At 38.9% G+C, this 17,593-nt stretch overlaps 1 protein-coding gene across 1 annotated transcript in view; it reads right to left on the reverse strand.

Annotated features, from left to right (window-relative positions):
- The window catches only part of PRKX (protein kinase cAMP-dependent X-linked catalytic subunit), a 55,516-nt gene extending 44,196 nt beyond the window's left edge, over positions 1 to 11,320 (reverse strand). Inside the window, exon 1 of the mRNA XM_056499160.1 lies at positions 10,886 to 11,320. Coding sequence (XP_056355135.1) covers positions 10,886 to 11,069 — 184 coding nt within the window. The 5' untranslated portion in view covers positions 11,070 to 11,320. The remainder of the gene's footprint in view (positions 1 to 10,885) is intronic.
- Between the last annotated feature and the right edge of the window lie 6,273 nt (positions 11,321 to 17,593).

Below are 17,593 nucleotides of genomic sequence, written 5' to 3' on the forward strand. Positions count from 1 at the left end.
TTCAATAATTTCCACCCTCCTCCCTGCCCCCCTCCCCCCCCAAAAAAAAAGATTTCTCTGCTTATAAAACTATGCTGGAGAAGGCTCTCTAAAGCAAAGTGATCAAATGCAGCATGGCTTTTCTCCTTCTCTTTGCTCCTCCTTCCCCAAATGGCCTTGCATTTCTAGATGGCTCTTTTTTTTTTTCTGTCCTATTTTTACAATCATTTAATTCTATATCAAGATTCATACTTCAGAGAAGCAAAGGAGGACAAGCAACAAAGTTGTGCTTGTTCTGAAATAATCCAGTTCTTAACATTTCTATCAAAATTTAAAGCCAATTGGACTAGAAATCTCAACTATCATGGGAGGACCTGGAGTTCTGAATCTCTCCATAGGTGTTACATCCAACTGCCAATAGGAGATTTTTCCCCCTTGTACCAATATTTTAAATGCCAAAACATAGAAAGAGTAGAGAAAGTTTTATCTATATATTTTATTATTGGATATAAACCAGCCATATTTCATGCAGGAGTACCCAACTTGAGTATATCAGAGAATTAAAAAAGCTCCATAGCCAATTTACATCAACATGAACAGATGACACTGCATACCCAGTACTACCTAGCAAAAACTACACATTCAGGTACACCAAATCAAGAACTAGTGACATCAGTTTTTTCACTTATAATCATGCAGAATACCCAACTGTGTTCCTAACTGCACTTTCACTCAGTTCTACTGGTTTTGCTCTGAAAAGAATCAATTATCCAGGAAATATAAACCCACTCAAACAAAATGGAAGTGTCTCAAAACAGCACTAAACCGCCTTATCCTTTTTCCAACACTATTGTTAGTAAGAACTCCAACATACTGTACTAAAGGTATAGCCTCCCATATGCACTCATCTCCACTGCCTGCCAGCCTTCTCTCATTATTCATTTATTTTGTAAGTCCCCATTTCACCAAGAACCCTCTTTTTAGAATGCAAAGAGCAACCACATAAAGTCAGTAAAATTCTAAAAGAATATTTAACACAGAAGCATAACGGTTTATACCTTTTTCTCCAAGTACTATACCAAAGCATTTCAGTTGCAATTCAAAGACAAAATGATCTATATTGCAGGCTTTTATCACCCAGGTACACTCACAGGAAACTCTTAAAGCAATGTGAAACAGGCAGACACTAAACTATGAAATCAATAGCTATGAAACCAACTCCTGCCTTAGCTTTAAGTTAGCTGGGTTTACCTGCAAACCTGTCAGAATAAAAAAAACAAAAAACCCCAAAAAAACCTCAGTGCTTGCCGAGGTATTGGTTAATTAGTCACAAAACCAGTTGTCTTCCTCATTTATCACTTCACAATGTTGCCTCTCTAACTTACAATTGGCGTGTATTCCAAGCTCTTCTCGACACATCAAGAATTCACTGATAAGAAACATCATTTGCAGACAGCACAAATCATAATTATTTTATGTACAAAAGTATTTTTTAAAAAAATTGTTTTCACAGAGTTATGCCAAATCAAACAAACCAGGCTGTACTCTGTCTAATCCACAACCAACAGTAGTCCAGAAGCACTGAAAAATTTAGGTCCGCCTAAGAACCAAGACAGTAGGAAATTATCACCATTGCCACCAAAATAAATCTTTTACCCTACAGTAAGTCAAGTGTTGCAGATAAATAGTTGAGATAGAAATCTAGAAACTCTTCACTTATTAGAACAAAGAATATAATTTATTTTATTAAAATACTTTAAATGGATAGATGTCCTAAGCTTTACAGCATCATGATTGAATGTGCCCCAATTTGTATCTACTTTTCAACTAATGAATGTATAAAACTGAATGAATGTGCAAAACTGAAGTGGGAAAAAAAAAATCCTTTTAACAAAACCTTTTTTCCTCCACAGAAGAAATATATCTTCATGTTTGTGAAGATATTTTGCATTAAGTGCTAGGGTTTTTTTGCAGATTCTTTCCAATTCTTTTCTCAGTTACTTTTGTTTTTCCTTGTAATGGCTCTGTCTTGTAGGACACACTCTCTCACAGCTTCTTCCCAGCCGGCATTTGTAGCAGAAGAAAACAAAACAAAACAAACAACTTTAACTAAGAAAAGTTTTCCGAAAACAGATCCAAGGAACCACAGCTACTCACTGTAAAAATCCTAGAAGAGATGTAAAAAAGCTTTTAAACAAAAAAATTTTAATTAAGGTGCAATACTGGGAAAATTTTAGAAATGTTTTTTTTTAATTTATTATAACCAAAATTCCATTATTTCCAAATATATAAAATAATGAACAATTTCTACAAATATAGGAATTGAACTATGTCAGCTACTAAAAAAGGAGGAATAAAAATGTTGCTGCTTCACCATAAATTCTAAACTCACCACATCTGAGTGTGACAACTGGGTGGCTTAAATAAAGGCATAGTGCCAAAGTTTTTGTAGGCCTTTGAAAGTCACAGAAGTCAGGGAGAATTTAATGGCCTCAGAACACAAACTCAACATATTGACACGCAACCTTAAAAGTTGTCATAAAAGAGGGGACAAGAATCCCAGTTTAGAAACATTTAGAAACTGACCAGCATTGTCCTCATTGTTCTCCAGGGACAGACAACAAGCTACCCACTAATCTTCCTGAAAACAAACAAAAATTTTACAATGCATACTCTGGAGTTATTTTTGGCAGGCCATGCAAATTAAAGCTGTACAGGCTATCATCTCCTGCACCCAAGAGCTGTCGGAAGCTGCTCCAAGCTACGACGGAAGAGGTCTGAGGCTGGAAGTCTGTCATCAGTCCTGGGGCAGGTGGCACGAGGAGTCTGCTATTATAGCAACAGTTCAATATGAACATAGTCAGCCACCAGCCCCTTCATGTTTTTATTTGCCATCCATATAGCTATTAGAGTGAATCCTCATTAGCAAACCAGCAAAATAAAAATCTTATACCCAGTTTCGCCTGTTTTTGCAAGAGTCTGGAGAGGGATAGTTCCCTTAATATCTACCTAAATAATTTCAGAGCATTTAATTTGCTGACTGAAGCAATACCTGAGAGGCATAAAAAGCAGTACTAACTAGACATTTTGTTTCCATCCAGAGAGCACCCTGAACCTTCAGCAATAATGGCAGAGTCATTACTATTAATATTTCAAATTGCTCTGAGTCACCATATTCCCCAACACAAACATAACACTTTAACAAATACCAAGAATGCTCTGTAAGAAGCTACATTTTAGCAAAGAACCAAAACTCATAAAAAACAGAGCATAATGGACAACTTAAACTGTCACTTTATAGGATTTATAGGTAATCAGCCCTTACCTCCTTGGTAAGAATCATGTAAAGAAGAAACAAACAAACAAACAAGAAAACCAACTAAACAAGAAACAAAACAAAACAAAAAAAATCCCAGACCTTGGCACCTTCACCTGTTTTCCTCTTGTATTAGACAATGTCAGAGGTTCCATAATCACATTTTCCAGGCAAAATAATTTACTGCACTGTTAGCTTTAGTGCTTTCAAAAATATGCCTTAGATAATATCAAGACCATGTACAAAAAGCAACATGTATAAGTCACAGGTTACAATTGCTGATAATTATTTACATATAGCTCTTCTGCTTTGAGTTCCCTTTCTCCAGTACTCCAATAAATACAAAATATAAATAATTACACATGAATATACAAATTGAGTATTAGAATCAAATTAACAAATAACAGGTACATGACCTTTCATAAAAAATTAGCTCAGAACCAATCCTCTAAAGAAGTAAAAAATATCGTAGCTTAAAAATTAAATAAAAACCCACTCCTACATGCTATAGGTACTGTGTGAATAGCTTGTAGAAACTGAGATCTGGTAAGTGTGATAGCCATTAAGAAGTCCAAATATGCTGACAGAAAATAAGCAGAAGAATTATATATTCTCACTTTTCCTCTATCAAGCTGCAGAATAGTAAAAACTATAATTTATGAGTTTGTATAAACTTAAATATATATATATAAATAATGTATAATCCAATAGAGAAAGCTGTAGGTGATACTCAAACCAAATATTGAGAAAAGAAACAAAAGCAAAGACTTGACATCAAAATTAATCTCCTGATATACAGACAAGATAGCTTGTTGGCATAAGAGCTATGGAATACCCTTCCTAGCAGATAGTCACAAGACTAGAAAAATCAGGTACTTCGGGAATGGTTCCACTGCCCAGATCAACCCAGCAGGTAAGTCTCACATTCCACCACCATCAGCAGCATACAGAAATAGGTTATACCATACAGTTCAGTGACATGAAAAGGATGCTTCCTTCACTTAAATTTAATGTGGCTCAGTTATCAGCAAATAAGTAACGCACACACACACACACACACATTTGATTTGTCTGTTTTGAAATGTATCAAAGCAGACCAATTGATTGCCTGGAGAAAAAAGACAACACATTTACACAAAAGTTACTGTCCATCAATTAACAGACCAGCTAGAAACTGCTTCAAGCTGGAATGTGAGTGAAGAAACTGGCCAGAAGAAAAAGGGCAGCCAAGTGGAAAGTTTTCATGATCAAATTCTGTAGAATTTCCATCTTTGGAAATTTTCCAGTATTAAAAATAAGGATTTAAAAATTCCACTTTTTATACAAAAAACTGAACCAGTGCTCTAATGTGAAGTGCAAACAGAGCAAATAACAAACTGAACATTCTTAGCAAAAAATGTTGTATCATGTATCTCTCCCATCTTTATTTAAAAAAAAAGAAATCAACACTTGTTCAGTCATTTGAAAGACAGTCTTCCTATGGGAAAGTAGAAATAGTCTAATTTAAAGATTTGTTCTACCCTAAATATCCCAGGTGCACAGTAACACATAGTACTCAGCAAAATTTTACTTGCCAATCTGAAGCTGCTAAAAAACCCACTCAAACATCCCAAGTAAAGATAACAAGTTAAATTACTGCAGAGTAGTACAAGCTAATACTGAAAATGTTTTACGCTGGTAAGTGTCAACCGTAAGGAATTACACTGAGCTAATTTGGTTAAAAACAGCTTATGCCCAGACAAGACCTTGGAAGGTAAACACAGGTTCCTATCTTTTACTTTACAAAAATTCACACATCATTGCTGTGCACACCTCTGTCTCTAATAAAAAACAAAACAGTACAAAAATTTCACCACATTTGTCTTCTTTTTCTAGTTACACAGCCTATCACCCTCAAACCAGGATTAAACACACTTTAGGAAGGGATTTGTTTTGCTGTTTTCAATACATTAAAGCCAAAATATCAAGGCAGTCATCTCCAAAACGCTGCTCTCCCTGTCCACTACAAACAGTCCAGACATGAATACTCAGGAAGCTAAACAGAAAAAATTGAGTCAAGCCTTAAGAGCCTATATGTTATCAATCTCTAGTATTTTAAAGTTCTGGTTTCTTCCCACTGAAGAAGGAAAAAGGAAAAAAATAGTTAAAATCTCTATTTCTCTTCAGGCTTCTTATCTTCTTTAGTTTGGGCTGAGACACAACACTTAGCAGAAAAATTTTTCTGAAGTATTTTCACCTGGTACATTCATGTTTTTTAAGCATAAACTTGGCAGAGAAAAGGTATGGTGTTAGGTGCTTTTGGTTTGCATGCTTCTTATTTCTGAAATATTAGTACTAGTTGGGTTCCAGATTATTTGATCATTTGCATTGCAAAAAGTGCTTCAGGGGATCTCTAGGCTATTCAGAGGACTAAACAAATTACTTATCTTCAAGAAGCTTTTCTGAGTGTCAAAGCCTATTCCGTAACACACGGTCAAATTCACCACATCAGGAAAAGAATACTCAATTTCTTTCTGCCATCAATTAAATACCTAAACTAGATTCAGACATAAGAAACAGGTGACAGGCAAACACTAACAATTTACCTCAAGACTGATTTTAAACACTGAAGATAGAAAAGCAGAAATGTGAACTTTCAATTTTCACATGTTCAGACTTCTTCCATACACTTTCACTTTTCTGACCTCTCTGAAAGATAAAAGAGAATACTTGTTTCAATCCATTTTTTCCATCCTAAAGAGAACAAGAAACTTATATGTAAGAACCTGTTGCTGCCTAAATTATAATAAACTCTATGGTATTGAAATTCACATCAGCAGTGGATAACAGGAAAAGCAAGGGAAGAAAGCTGAGTCATTTCTCTCTACAACAGCAGCTATAATAATAATGATTTATTTTGAGACAAGTGTCATTTTGTGGGAGGGAAAAATGAAGCAAGAAATACAGAGAGTGAAAACAAAATCCAAGTCATTTAGCTTTATGACTAAAGCCTCAAAGATGTACAAACGTAATGGTGAATTCAGGTCACCATTACAGTCACAACATTCAGACCATGTTTTCTTTCAAAACTTGTGGTATTTAAAAACATTGCCAAGTAAAATCATGGATTATTATTTATCATCTCAGTATCAAGAAAATGTGACAAAACAGGGAAAAAATGCTCATACATCCTTTAGAAAATTTAAAATAGGTGAAAACCTTGGTAGTGAAACCAAAAATAACACTCGGTATGAAACTGAACTAATTTAGGCCTCCAAGAAAAGGCAAAAAAGCCACAAGCACTCTTTTTATGTAAAGAACTTGGCTACTCTGGGGCACAATTTCTTACTTAGGCAATCCTCTGGCATTAGACTACTGCTGTGTACCTACTGTCATGCTGATACAATGCCACTTGAAATACTTTTGACTATTTTGTGTGTGAACATAGAGAAATTAAGTATTTGAAAATACATAGCACCTCATTTTTTCCATGAACTTTTAAAAATTTTCCCATTTGCATAAAAATGAAAATACTGGTATGCCAAATTTTTTATTCTGCATTCATTTATTGTAAAGCACTTAATGGGGACAGTAGTTTAAAAGAATATTTTTGAATAAAAATGCTCTAATTAAAATATTTCAATCAATTGAAAAGATTTACAACTCCAAACTTACATTTACATAGTATGCTATGGAATTCATTGTACTTTTTAAAATGGACAAGAAACATATTTCCAAGGAGAGAAGGCAAGAAAAATTTGTCATCTTTCTCTTCCTGGTGTTCTCTTCCTTCACCCTTTTCCTATTACCATGCATTTCAGCTGGAAATGTAACACTTTTCACACTTTTATCTACTCAAAAGTGAAGAAGTACCTTCTGGTTTTCCTGCATTACTTATTCTAGTTTACCTGAATTACGCTTTCATTATGGCATAATTAAAAATTTAGCATCTCTATTTTAGGATGCGTGTCAGGTGTCCAACTGCAGGCATTCTGGCTTCTGGAACAGGAAGTTTGCCCATATTAAATGCTCATCACAACCAAGGATGATTCAGAAACTATGCCATTAATGCTCACAGTTTCCCTCCTTCACTGACCAGACCTACAAGAAGTTTGAAGTAAGTTCAGATAAGCATAGGCCACAAACTTTCAATTAACATAGTGGTCATGGCATAAAAATTTTTGCTTCTGTACTGCACAGAACTAACTCAATCTTGGCACAGTTGAGTATGTAAATTCACTGAGATTCACAAGAGTATTTCAGCCTGGCCTGAACAGCAGTTTCTGAGTATGCTGAGCAAACATTTGTATTTCTACCTCCTTTGAAAGAAAAATTAATTCAAAACAAGATGAGGAACACCAGGCACCTTCAATGGCTCCAGAGCAAGAGTGTTCAACTTTCATACAAGAAAACTAATTAAAAAACCTATATACGTCAAAGGTTCAAAGCCACATCTTCTATCCCTCAGGAAGTACCTTTAAAGAAATATTTTTCCTGTTTAACTTCTCTTAGTGCCAGAAACCTATATGTGCCCCAGTCCTGTGTCCTCCCCAAAACCGTAACTTCACTTTATCAAGTAAATATTAAGGCACTTCCCTCCAAAACAAAACTGTAGTCCAGAGTCTGCTCCAATTGCCTTTTAACAAAGGGCCCCACAAACACCCAAACAAAGGTCGAGTCCTGGGATGTTTGGGGGAGATAAATGTCCTCTGAATCATTATGCTAAACTGTACTTCCCTTTTGCTCTTCCTGCCTTTACACTCTGCTAAGCCAGGAACAGTATCCCAACAGATATCACAGAAAACACATGCAATCCACCATTGCATTATGGTGGTCAGGTTAACAGAGATTTTAATCCTCTGATACTATGAAGGATACTTAAAACAGTAGTTGCTATATTCAAAGCACATATTGCATTCAACTCTATTAGTTTTTTTACATGGATTTTATTCCATCCTCAGCGAAAAGATGCAGAAAGTCATGTATGGCTACAATCTCACAGTTCCTGATAGATTCTGTTACACAATTCTGTTACCTTAAACATTAATCATAAACAGCTGCAAGAGCACGGACCTCCCTATTTTGACTTTCAACTTTCTCAAGTTGATAGTTTCCAAGGCCATAACTATTTCTAAGCCTGGGTATAACTAAAAGCAATGATTCTAGTAAAGGAGATGCCAGAACTTCCTGTTATGTAATTTTTGGGTATTTCCCCTCCTATCCCCAAGCATCTCCAATTATCTCAGATGGAGCACACAGGTTTCAAGAACATCAGCAGAAAGAAAACAGTTATCCTTATCAGAGCAGTCAAACTGCAGACGACTCTAAATTGCTGTAGTGAAACTGATGATATTAATCCCATCTATTTGTGTAGGGAGATCAAAATGGAGGATAAGGTAATACTGACTTAACACACTGCTAAAAAGAACTGCAGATATACTTTCAGTACATGTGATATAAATCCTCAGTGTACTTAACCAAATGAATCAAAAAAGGTTTAAGCCAAGCAAAAAAGTTTCTCAAGCTAAACCACAAATCTACTCTACTACTCTGCAGTATTCTGCACTGATTTAACTTGCAGCCCATTTAAACCAGGTCTCCAATGCTTCATGTTAGCAGGTGCACACAGAGCAGCCCAACCTCATGCAGGCTTACTGACTCAGATCCCCGATGCACTACAGAAGCATTAGTGGGGCACTGCATCTTTTATAAACTTGGCCACTCAGAGCACGTATTCACGTGTTCAGTTTCAGTATCACTTAGAGGCTGCAATATCGCTTCCTGGTCGGGAGCAAGACCCGGTCCCTCTCACAGACTTCTACTGAAGCACACAGGCATCTCAAAAATTCATTTTTCAACCAACTTAAAATAAGCCAGCTCAGTTTCTTTGACAAGGTAAGGTCCTATGTATTTATTTTTGCACAGTTTTATACCTTTCCAGTTTTGCTTTTTATCTTTATTTTCCCTATTAAATGACCAAAGACATAGTTCAAAGGAGATGCAAAGAATGGTCATCTTTTCAGACACAGCTATGTGAGAAAAAAAGAAAGGATAAAAAGTCAAGCTGGGGAGGACAGAGAATGAAGGGAGACTATGAATTCTGTCTGTGCCTTGACAGGCAGCTATCTGTTCCTTTTACCATTTTTTCTTTCTCTGAATCTTCGTAACAGGCACGTCTCACTTTTTAAAGCGTCTCTTTAAATCCTGTGGAATCACAATTTTCCCTTTGCTTAGCCTCTAAAGAGTATCCTAATGAACAGTCTAATAAAGGTATATTGCTTAAAGTTGACACCAGGATTATTTCCACATTTCTTCATTGGCCGAGGAACATTTGCATGACTACTCTGTCTTCCTTAAAAATTACTATTTTTCTGCAAAGTGTGTTTCACCCGAAGTCTTAATCCTCAGTGATGACTATCGTATCCACAGTCTTGATGTAATGAAGAAAAGCAACCACTTCTGGAGGAAAAAAACCATCACAAACCTTTCAAAAAGTCTCTTAATAACTCAAATAATTTATCAGTAACACAGAAAAACGTCCGCCCACATTTTAAACTGGAATATTATCTCAAAACACAATGCACTTCAAGAGAAGATAATGTGTTCTTCACTGACAACAACACTCTTGGGCCTTTCCAATTCCATGTTTAAAGCCATCAACTTCACTAAGAAGGGGTTTATATTGCACCTTTTTGGCTGAAGAGAGCTTAGGAGAAATAAATATTTACATCACATTATTTACTGGAATACACCTGTCCAAAATAATTTCACAGTCCTATAATGGAAAAGTGAATAAAACTTCCATATAGTTGAACATACAAGCTTTCAAACCAGGTGCAAAAACATATGCAACTGTCAGTATGTATGTTCAAACACAATGCACAGATACAGCACACATGAACACTGAACATCAAAAGTGATGTCTGAAATGTCTATTTATTAGGCACTCTGCAATGCCAATGATTACAGGCAGTTTTAGTGTGGTACTTGTGAAATGAGACCTTATCCTCTACCAAAATTTTACACACGCAAAGCATCTTTGCATCAATATTCAGGGCAAGAGCATGTCGGGGGTTTGACATACTCCCAGCTGCATTCGGCTAACCTGTTTGATCTCTTCCCTGGCCCGACAACTAATTTAAATGATGAATTTTTTATCATGACGCAGGTAAATGAAGTTAAACCAGATAAACCAGGTTTTATAGCAAAAGGTCTCTCAGCTTCAGCAGTGGCAGTATCCATCTCACAGACGAGCCAAACGCGGGTCCGGGTGCAGGCTGGCTCTGCTGCAGATCCCGCAGCGGAGCCGGTGACCTGGCAGCACCGGGGCCGTACAATGCCCGCAGCCCCGCAGCCCCGCAGCGCGGCTCCCGGCGCTCGGCAGCCGCCCGCAGCCACCGCGGGCAGCCCCAGCTGCCCTCGCACCGGCCGGCGGTGGCGCGGCGGGAGAAATGGGAGCGGAGCGGGGCGGGGGACACGGAGAGAGAAAAAACACAAAAAAGAGGGCGCTGGGGAAGGGGACAGCCAGCTGTTCGGGTATCTCCTCGCCCCGGGCACGGTCGCAGACAGGCACCTCGGCAGCTCCTTTGTTCCCCTCCTTCCCGCACTCACCCACGGTGGCCAGGGTCTCCAGGTCCTCCAGCTTGTAGGCAGCGGGCTCCAGCGCGGCGGGCGAGCCGGGACCGGCGGGGCTGGGGGCCGGCACGGCGGGCTGAGGCGCGGCCACTCCCGCCGCCGCCGCCTCGCCGCCGCTCTTCGCCCCCATCTTGGCCTTGGCAGCGCTGAAGGCGTCCATGGGGCCGAGCGGGCGCCCCGCGGCCGCTCAGCGCATGGAGAAGGGCGAGAGGAAGAGGGAGGAGAGGGAGCGGCGGGGACGCAAAGTTTCAGTCTTCAGCAGGCGGGGTGGCTGCTCCCCAGGGCTGGAGCCTGCTGCCGCGTGTGAGGGGGCGCGCAGCCCTTCAGCATCGCGGCCGCAACCGCCACGCCGCCCGCCGGTGCCCGCAGCAGGCAAGGACCGCCGCGCAGACAATGGCGAGGGTGCGCCCAGCCGCGCCACACGCGGGGCGGAGGGCGGGGTTTGCCGCTGCCGCTGCGGCACCGTCCCGCTGAGGGCCGGCGGGGCGGGGAGGGGCCGGGGGAAGCGCGGCCCCGCCGCTCAGCGGGAGCGCGGCCCTCGCCCCTCGCCCTGGCACGGCCCGGCCCGGCCCGTGTGACAGCCCCGAGCTCTCTGCTCGTCCTTCCCCACCCCGCGTCCCGCCCGAGGCGCAGCGCGGCGGGGAGCGGGGCGGAGGGAAGCGCCGGCGGCTGCCGCGCCTGTCCCGCGCTCCCTCAGTGCTGCAGGGACGCCTCTCCGCAGAAAGTTAAAAATGAGCGGTGGGGCCCTTGCGAAGCGGCAGCCGCGCCCCCTCGGCTGCACAGTCCCAGCGCTGGGAAGAGCTGGTCTTTCCCCACGCGTGGGAGCGTGTGTGCGAGTAGCTCCCCCCGCGCGTCCCGGAGGGTTTGTCACGCCTTCTTTTACTCCGTTTCCAAGCAGGTGTGGATTCCGCGGCGGTCGCAGCCCGGCGGCGTGTGTTGGTGCGGCTGGGACGGCTGGGGCCGGGCCGGGAGACACCCGCCTCACGCTGCAGCAGCCGAGTGTACAGCTCCGAATATAGCTCCTTCCACAGCAGCCAAGAAGCTGGTGACGATTATGCTGGAAAACCAGGCATCACACTAATGTGTGTGAAACAATCACTGTAAAGCGCGCACATCAAAATTAGGGAGGAAATCCTAGTTTTTTCCTTGCCCAGTTTTACCCCATTCACAGCTACTACCCTATGCTCCCGTGAGCAGGATAACTGCAAAGCTGATGTGTAAGTCAAGTCACACGGGCGGCATTTGGCATCTCCTTTTTATTAAATTGACATCATGGGAATTTAAGGCCTATTAGTTTCTGTATGGAGTAGGTTCAATAATAGTAAGAAATAATTGTGTGTCTACAAAATATGAGTACAAATACATAAATTATTCATAAACATTACAAATTTCTGTACATTTATCCTGAATTTTAAGGTATCCTTAGAGTCCTATTTATAGTCATAATATCAGAGGATATAAAATGCATTGTTATCTTTTAGCTTGTTGACATGAAGGTTAATGACTAATTTGGAAAATCATTAGGTCATGTCTGCTTCCTGTCAGCCTTTGAAAAGTCACCAGTCAAGGAAGATGACATCACTTTTCCTCCAAAATTTCAGATTTTATCTGTGAACTCTTTGGAATGCAAGTTGTACACTTCTATTTTGCTTCACTACTTTACAGTTTTACTTCCCTTTGTGCTTCTTTACTGCAAGGCTGACAGCACTAGAACAGGTTGCCCAGAGTGATTATGGAATCTCCCTCACTGGAGATATTCAGAAACCATCTGGATGCAATGCTGTACACTGCTCTGGGATGACCCTACTTAAGCAGGGAGGTTGAAGCAGGTGACCCAGTGTGGTCCTTTCCCACCTTACCCATTCTGTGATTATGTTTGGTACAATGTATACCAAACATTTACCACGATTTAGGCCTTGAATGATAAATTTTAAAGATTCCTTAAACTGAAAATGGTAAATGTTCTGTAAAGCTGTAAATTTAATTCCTGTCTGGTCAAAAGATAAGCAAGCCAACAAAGCTCTTTTAACAATAACTGAAAAATTTGTTTAAGATAGCAATTTGAAAAATAAACATTAAAACGTTGAAGAAATCTCACTAGAAATATAACTTTGGTTTTTCAGCCAAATAATTGCAAATTGATAAAAAAGGTATAAGGTGATTGTGATAATTATTTTCAAGAGAGAGTACCTTAAGTCTAGCCAGGAAAATGGATCTTTGATTCTTTGGTCTTCCTGAAACTTTTAATAAAAATTAAGAAATCATTCACTGCTCAGATGTTAAAAGGAGCATAAAGTATTTTGCTTAAGGTATTGGTTATCTTCAACTGATGTTTCCATTTATGCTACAAAAATTACCTAATGTTTAAATTACTTGCATTCAGCACCATAAAACTTTCTTTTAAAGAGCTTCCTACTGTCATGCTTCAACAGTTGGTGGCCTGTATGAGTACCCATTCAAAAGAGCTGTGTTTCAGCAAGGCTCCTAAGCACAGGTTTAGTTCCATTCGATGCAGTGTCTGTTCTTAAGGTAAAATTTTCCTTCCTTCCTTTGCATCCAAGGCATTTGCTAGTTGTAGTTGTGGCAACATAATTGCAATGTTTATATTTAGAATGTCAACATATTATTAGTGTGCTTTGCCACCTCTGTATAACCCTCTCAGAATTTATCTTGCAGATACTGATTATTATCCACTATACTTCAGGGAAAGAAAATGTCATTCTTTCTACATACAATGAGGTTGAGAATCAAAACTCTTAACTTCATAAATTGCAAGTGGAAGTAGAGCTGGCCACTAGATTGCAATAATCGATATGAAACATAGTTTCTTGCCCAATTTGGACACAATTCATAGGCAAGCCTGCAGCTCTGTACTCCTCTTTTCTTTCCTCTTTGCACTTGTTCTAACTTAAACTGTGACCTTTTGGTCACAGGTACTTTTTGAATAATCTTGGCCTTTCCTTTGCTCTTGATAATTCATAGTTCTCAGCTTTTTCACTTTCCCCACAAATGCATTAGGTTCCTAGAGCCAGGTTCTTTATCTTTAAACAATTTACATTCTTTATGTCTTCAGTCCTTTACCTTACAGTGCTTATACCAAGGGTTAGTTCTATTTTCATTTTCTCTTAAAAATACCAGATGTTAGAGATGATTCTTTCCAAAGACAGTGAAGATCTTTTTAAAAGAGGTTTTATTTAGGAAAAACCGAAAACCAGAGAACAGTAGTTTAAATGGCTTTCTCAATTCATTATTTTAGTGAGGGCTTATTCTTCCATTTCAGTTGCAAAAAATGTTCAGTATACTTATATTCCTTTATAAGCTCAGAATTTTCAGGGACCAGAAGGATGATTCTAGGTGTCAGTTTGGTTACTCCCTGCAGTCTTTTATGAATGTGCATTTGCCAAACTTCAGCACATACAACCACACTGGTAGTTAAATGTTCCTTTGGGTCCTAAACTACTAACTTTCCTCCCATTCCTTCCTTTTTGTTTGCAGGTTTTTTATTTCTGCCCAGGAAACCTCTAATAAACAATATTAACCTAATAGAAAGGATAACAAACTTTCTACCTATCAATGAGTTGATATAACAGATCATTCTTCAGTCATTTTGGGGGGTCATTGTGGTACACATTCCTTGCAAATTGAATATGATTTAACCACCTGGCTCTCTGGGAAAAAAAATCAGTCATTTAAATGTCTCCATGGCTGCAGACAAAAGAGTTTTTCCTGTGGTCTGAGCAGGTTTGCGTTTGTCTACCTGAAAGCCTGCTTCTTTCTTCCCTGCAAATATATAATTTTCCTTACAAATCTTGTTAAAGCATATCTTTACCATCAACATCACAGTAAAACTACTACAACAAGTTTGCTGGAGAACCTGTTCAAACCTGTAGGGAGGAAATGGAGAAGTCCTTCAGTGGTGGTTATTACTAATAAATAGCTCCATATCATCTCTTTTAGTCACATTACATACAATGCCTAAAAACGTGGGACTGCTCTGAGGAGGAAGAATAACTAGTAAAGATAATTAGTACTGGTATGTGTTTTTCATTTGTTTTGTTTTGCTAAAGAAGTTCATGATCAGACAAGTCCTATGATGTAAACCAGCACCCTTTCGTGCAAAAAATCCCGGCCTATGACAAAGGAAGGGGCAAATTATTCCACCCATCTGAAGCAGTTCCTTCATAGTATGGAAATAAGGCCATCTGTATAATGAGCAATCACACACCATGCGAATGTATCCACACATTCATAAAGCGACTATCACACTTTTATTTGAATAAGATTATGTTTAACATTTTTTAAAGAGCATTTAAATTATGATGAGTGTAGTGGCTGTATCCAAATGAGAATTTAAACATTACGAATATAACATTATTGCCTACATCCAAAACCTGTTTCTGATGAGTCTTGCTGAGCTGATTCCTTGCTTCGGAAATGCATTGGTGTAGCCGGTTCAAACGTGGAAATGCTGTTACTAGGGTGTCTAGACTTTCTGCCCAGTCTGAGCAAATTTGTGTCTACCTTCTGCCAAAACTAGATTGAGATCTGGAAACAAGATGTTGCTTTGCCTACGTTTGCTGAGGAACTTGTTCTGTTAAGCATTCTAAAGGTATATCTCACATACATGCAAAACTGCTACTTTCATAAAAGTGAGTTGTGGCCAATTTTTCACACAAAAAAAAAAGTTATAGGAACACTTGGTAGCTGATAGAAGACCCTTTATCCATGCAAGACATAATATGAACTTTACTGCATTCAGGGTAGTCAGACAGAATAATAAACTCTGCCCGTTGCTACCAGCTTCAGAGAATTAAGGTATCTCAACAAGGAGTTCTTACTTAGATAAATGCAAAATTTCTATGACAAAACATTTTTCCCCTCTGTATTTAGAATATTTAAAAGCTTTTTAAAGTGAAATTGCATGTGTCTTTTTAAAGACATGCAATCTAATGCATAAACAGAATAAATCTTTTAATTCAACCTTTTTTAAAATTTTGTTTGGTTTCATACTGGTATCTTCATGTCCAAGACTAAGGACTCAATGAGAAAAAAGAAACAGCTAAAATCTTCTAGTCACAGGCTTCAAAGTGAAGATGTTGCCAGGACTCAGAGTCCATTGTATCTGCATTGATTTAGCATCAAATTTTCCCCATGTCACAATTTATGTGGGCATCAGGTGTGGTTCATTTTAACCTGATCCAAATCCAGGCTGCCACAACTCTGTTGTTCTCCTCCCTCTCTCACATCAGCACCCACGCCCTTGCTTTTGCTTTTGACACTCAGGTAGCTTCCTGGTGAGCCAGTTTAGGAATTAGTTCAGGGATTCATTTGTTAAATAAAGTTATTAGGGTTTCTAGCCAAATCACTCCCCCAAAGCCTTGCCATGCACAAGGTTTTAGGGCATTTAGTGCCCTAATCTTACAGCTGGGAGAATTCTGACCCAGACTGCATTTCTATCAAGCTGGTTCAGTTTTATTCAACACTTTCTTTTGCTTATGCCTTTGCTTTTTCACATACTGACCCTTGAAAAAATAAATCAGCATTTTGAATTCTTCATAGATATACATGGCTGCAGCTGAGGTTCCCATTATTAGTTTTTAAAGGTACCTTTTTCCATAAATCTTTTCCAGCCTAAATGATTTCGTGCTCTGCATGACACAATCACTTCATGGTGGTGTTGAAACTGGCCATAAAATCAGAGGAAAGATATGGGCACCTCATTTAGATTGTCAGATGGAAGATGGCATTCTGGATTCCTTTCTTTGACTAGCTCTATCAGGAAATAAGCTGTGAGATTTAACTCACATTGGTTCCAGGTGAGACTGCCATTCTCTCTTACTTCTGTAGCACTTAAAATTAGCTAAGCTAAATCTGACCCTTATTTACTTCCAGCTTAGATAAATCTTTTCAAATCTTTGCAGTTTATCTCTAAAACAAAGATGAAATCAGAACCCTGAACTTTTACAAGTAGTATACAAAGATGTTCTATAAATATTTGTATTCATGGCTAAATGTAAGCAATTCTTGTTATTTTTTTTCATTGAAGGCAAAATGCTTGAATGCATGATAGCTACATCTTTAAAACTGAACTGAATGGCAAAAAGGAAGAACATTATCTGTTGAATGCAACAACATGAATTATGCATTTATTGTTTGTAGCTGGTATCTTCTGCTGTGAAGTAATATATTCTTATTCTGCTCTTAATGTAGTTAAAATACTATAAAGACTAAATTCATTCTGTAATCACGCTTACCACTTTAACACTTCAAGCTGGCCTAGTTTATATTTTTATCTTTTATTGTCAATCAATATCCTCACAGAAACATGAGCTAAAGCAGATAGAAAAGCCTTCAAAATATTTCTACTGATCTGATTACTACCAAAGCTGAAGAAATAGATTTTAGAATTCGTAGAATTCATTTTTGTACTTTTACATATGAAATAAAATTTATGTATGATATTCAAATTCTTCTTCTGCTAAACAAATACGTTTTACTGAACAATTGCAAAGTGATATTAGCTGTGATTCATTCATCTGTTTACAGTTCAGTTCACAAAATGTTCAGTGCATGAGAGTCACTGCAGACTCATTAAGCGAAGTATTTAAGCACCTACTTAATTTCTGTTAGTTTTAAGCAAGTACCTAAATTCTGTTAAAGCCAATGGAATTAGTCATAAGGTGC

Source organism: Oenanthe melanoleuca, chromosome 1 (genome assembly GCF_029582105.1).
Source record: "Oenanthe melanoleuca isolate GR-GAL-2019-014 chromosome 1, OMel1.0, whole genome shotgun sequence".
NCBI lineage: Eukaryota > Metazoa > Chordata > Aves > Passeriformes > Muscicapidae > Oenanthe > Oenanthe melanoleuca.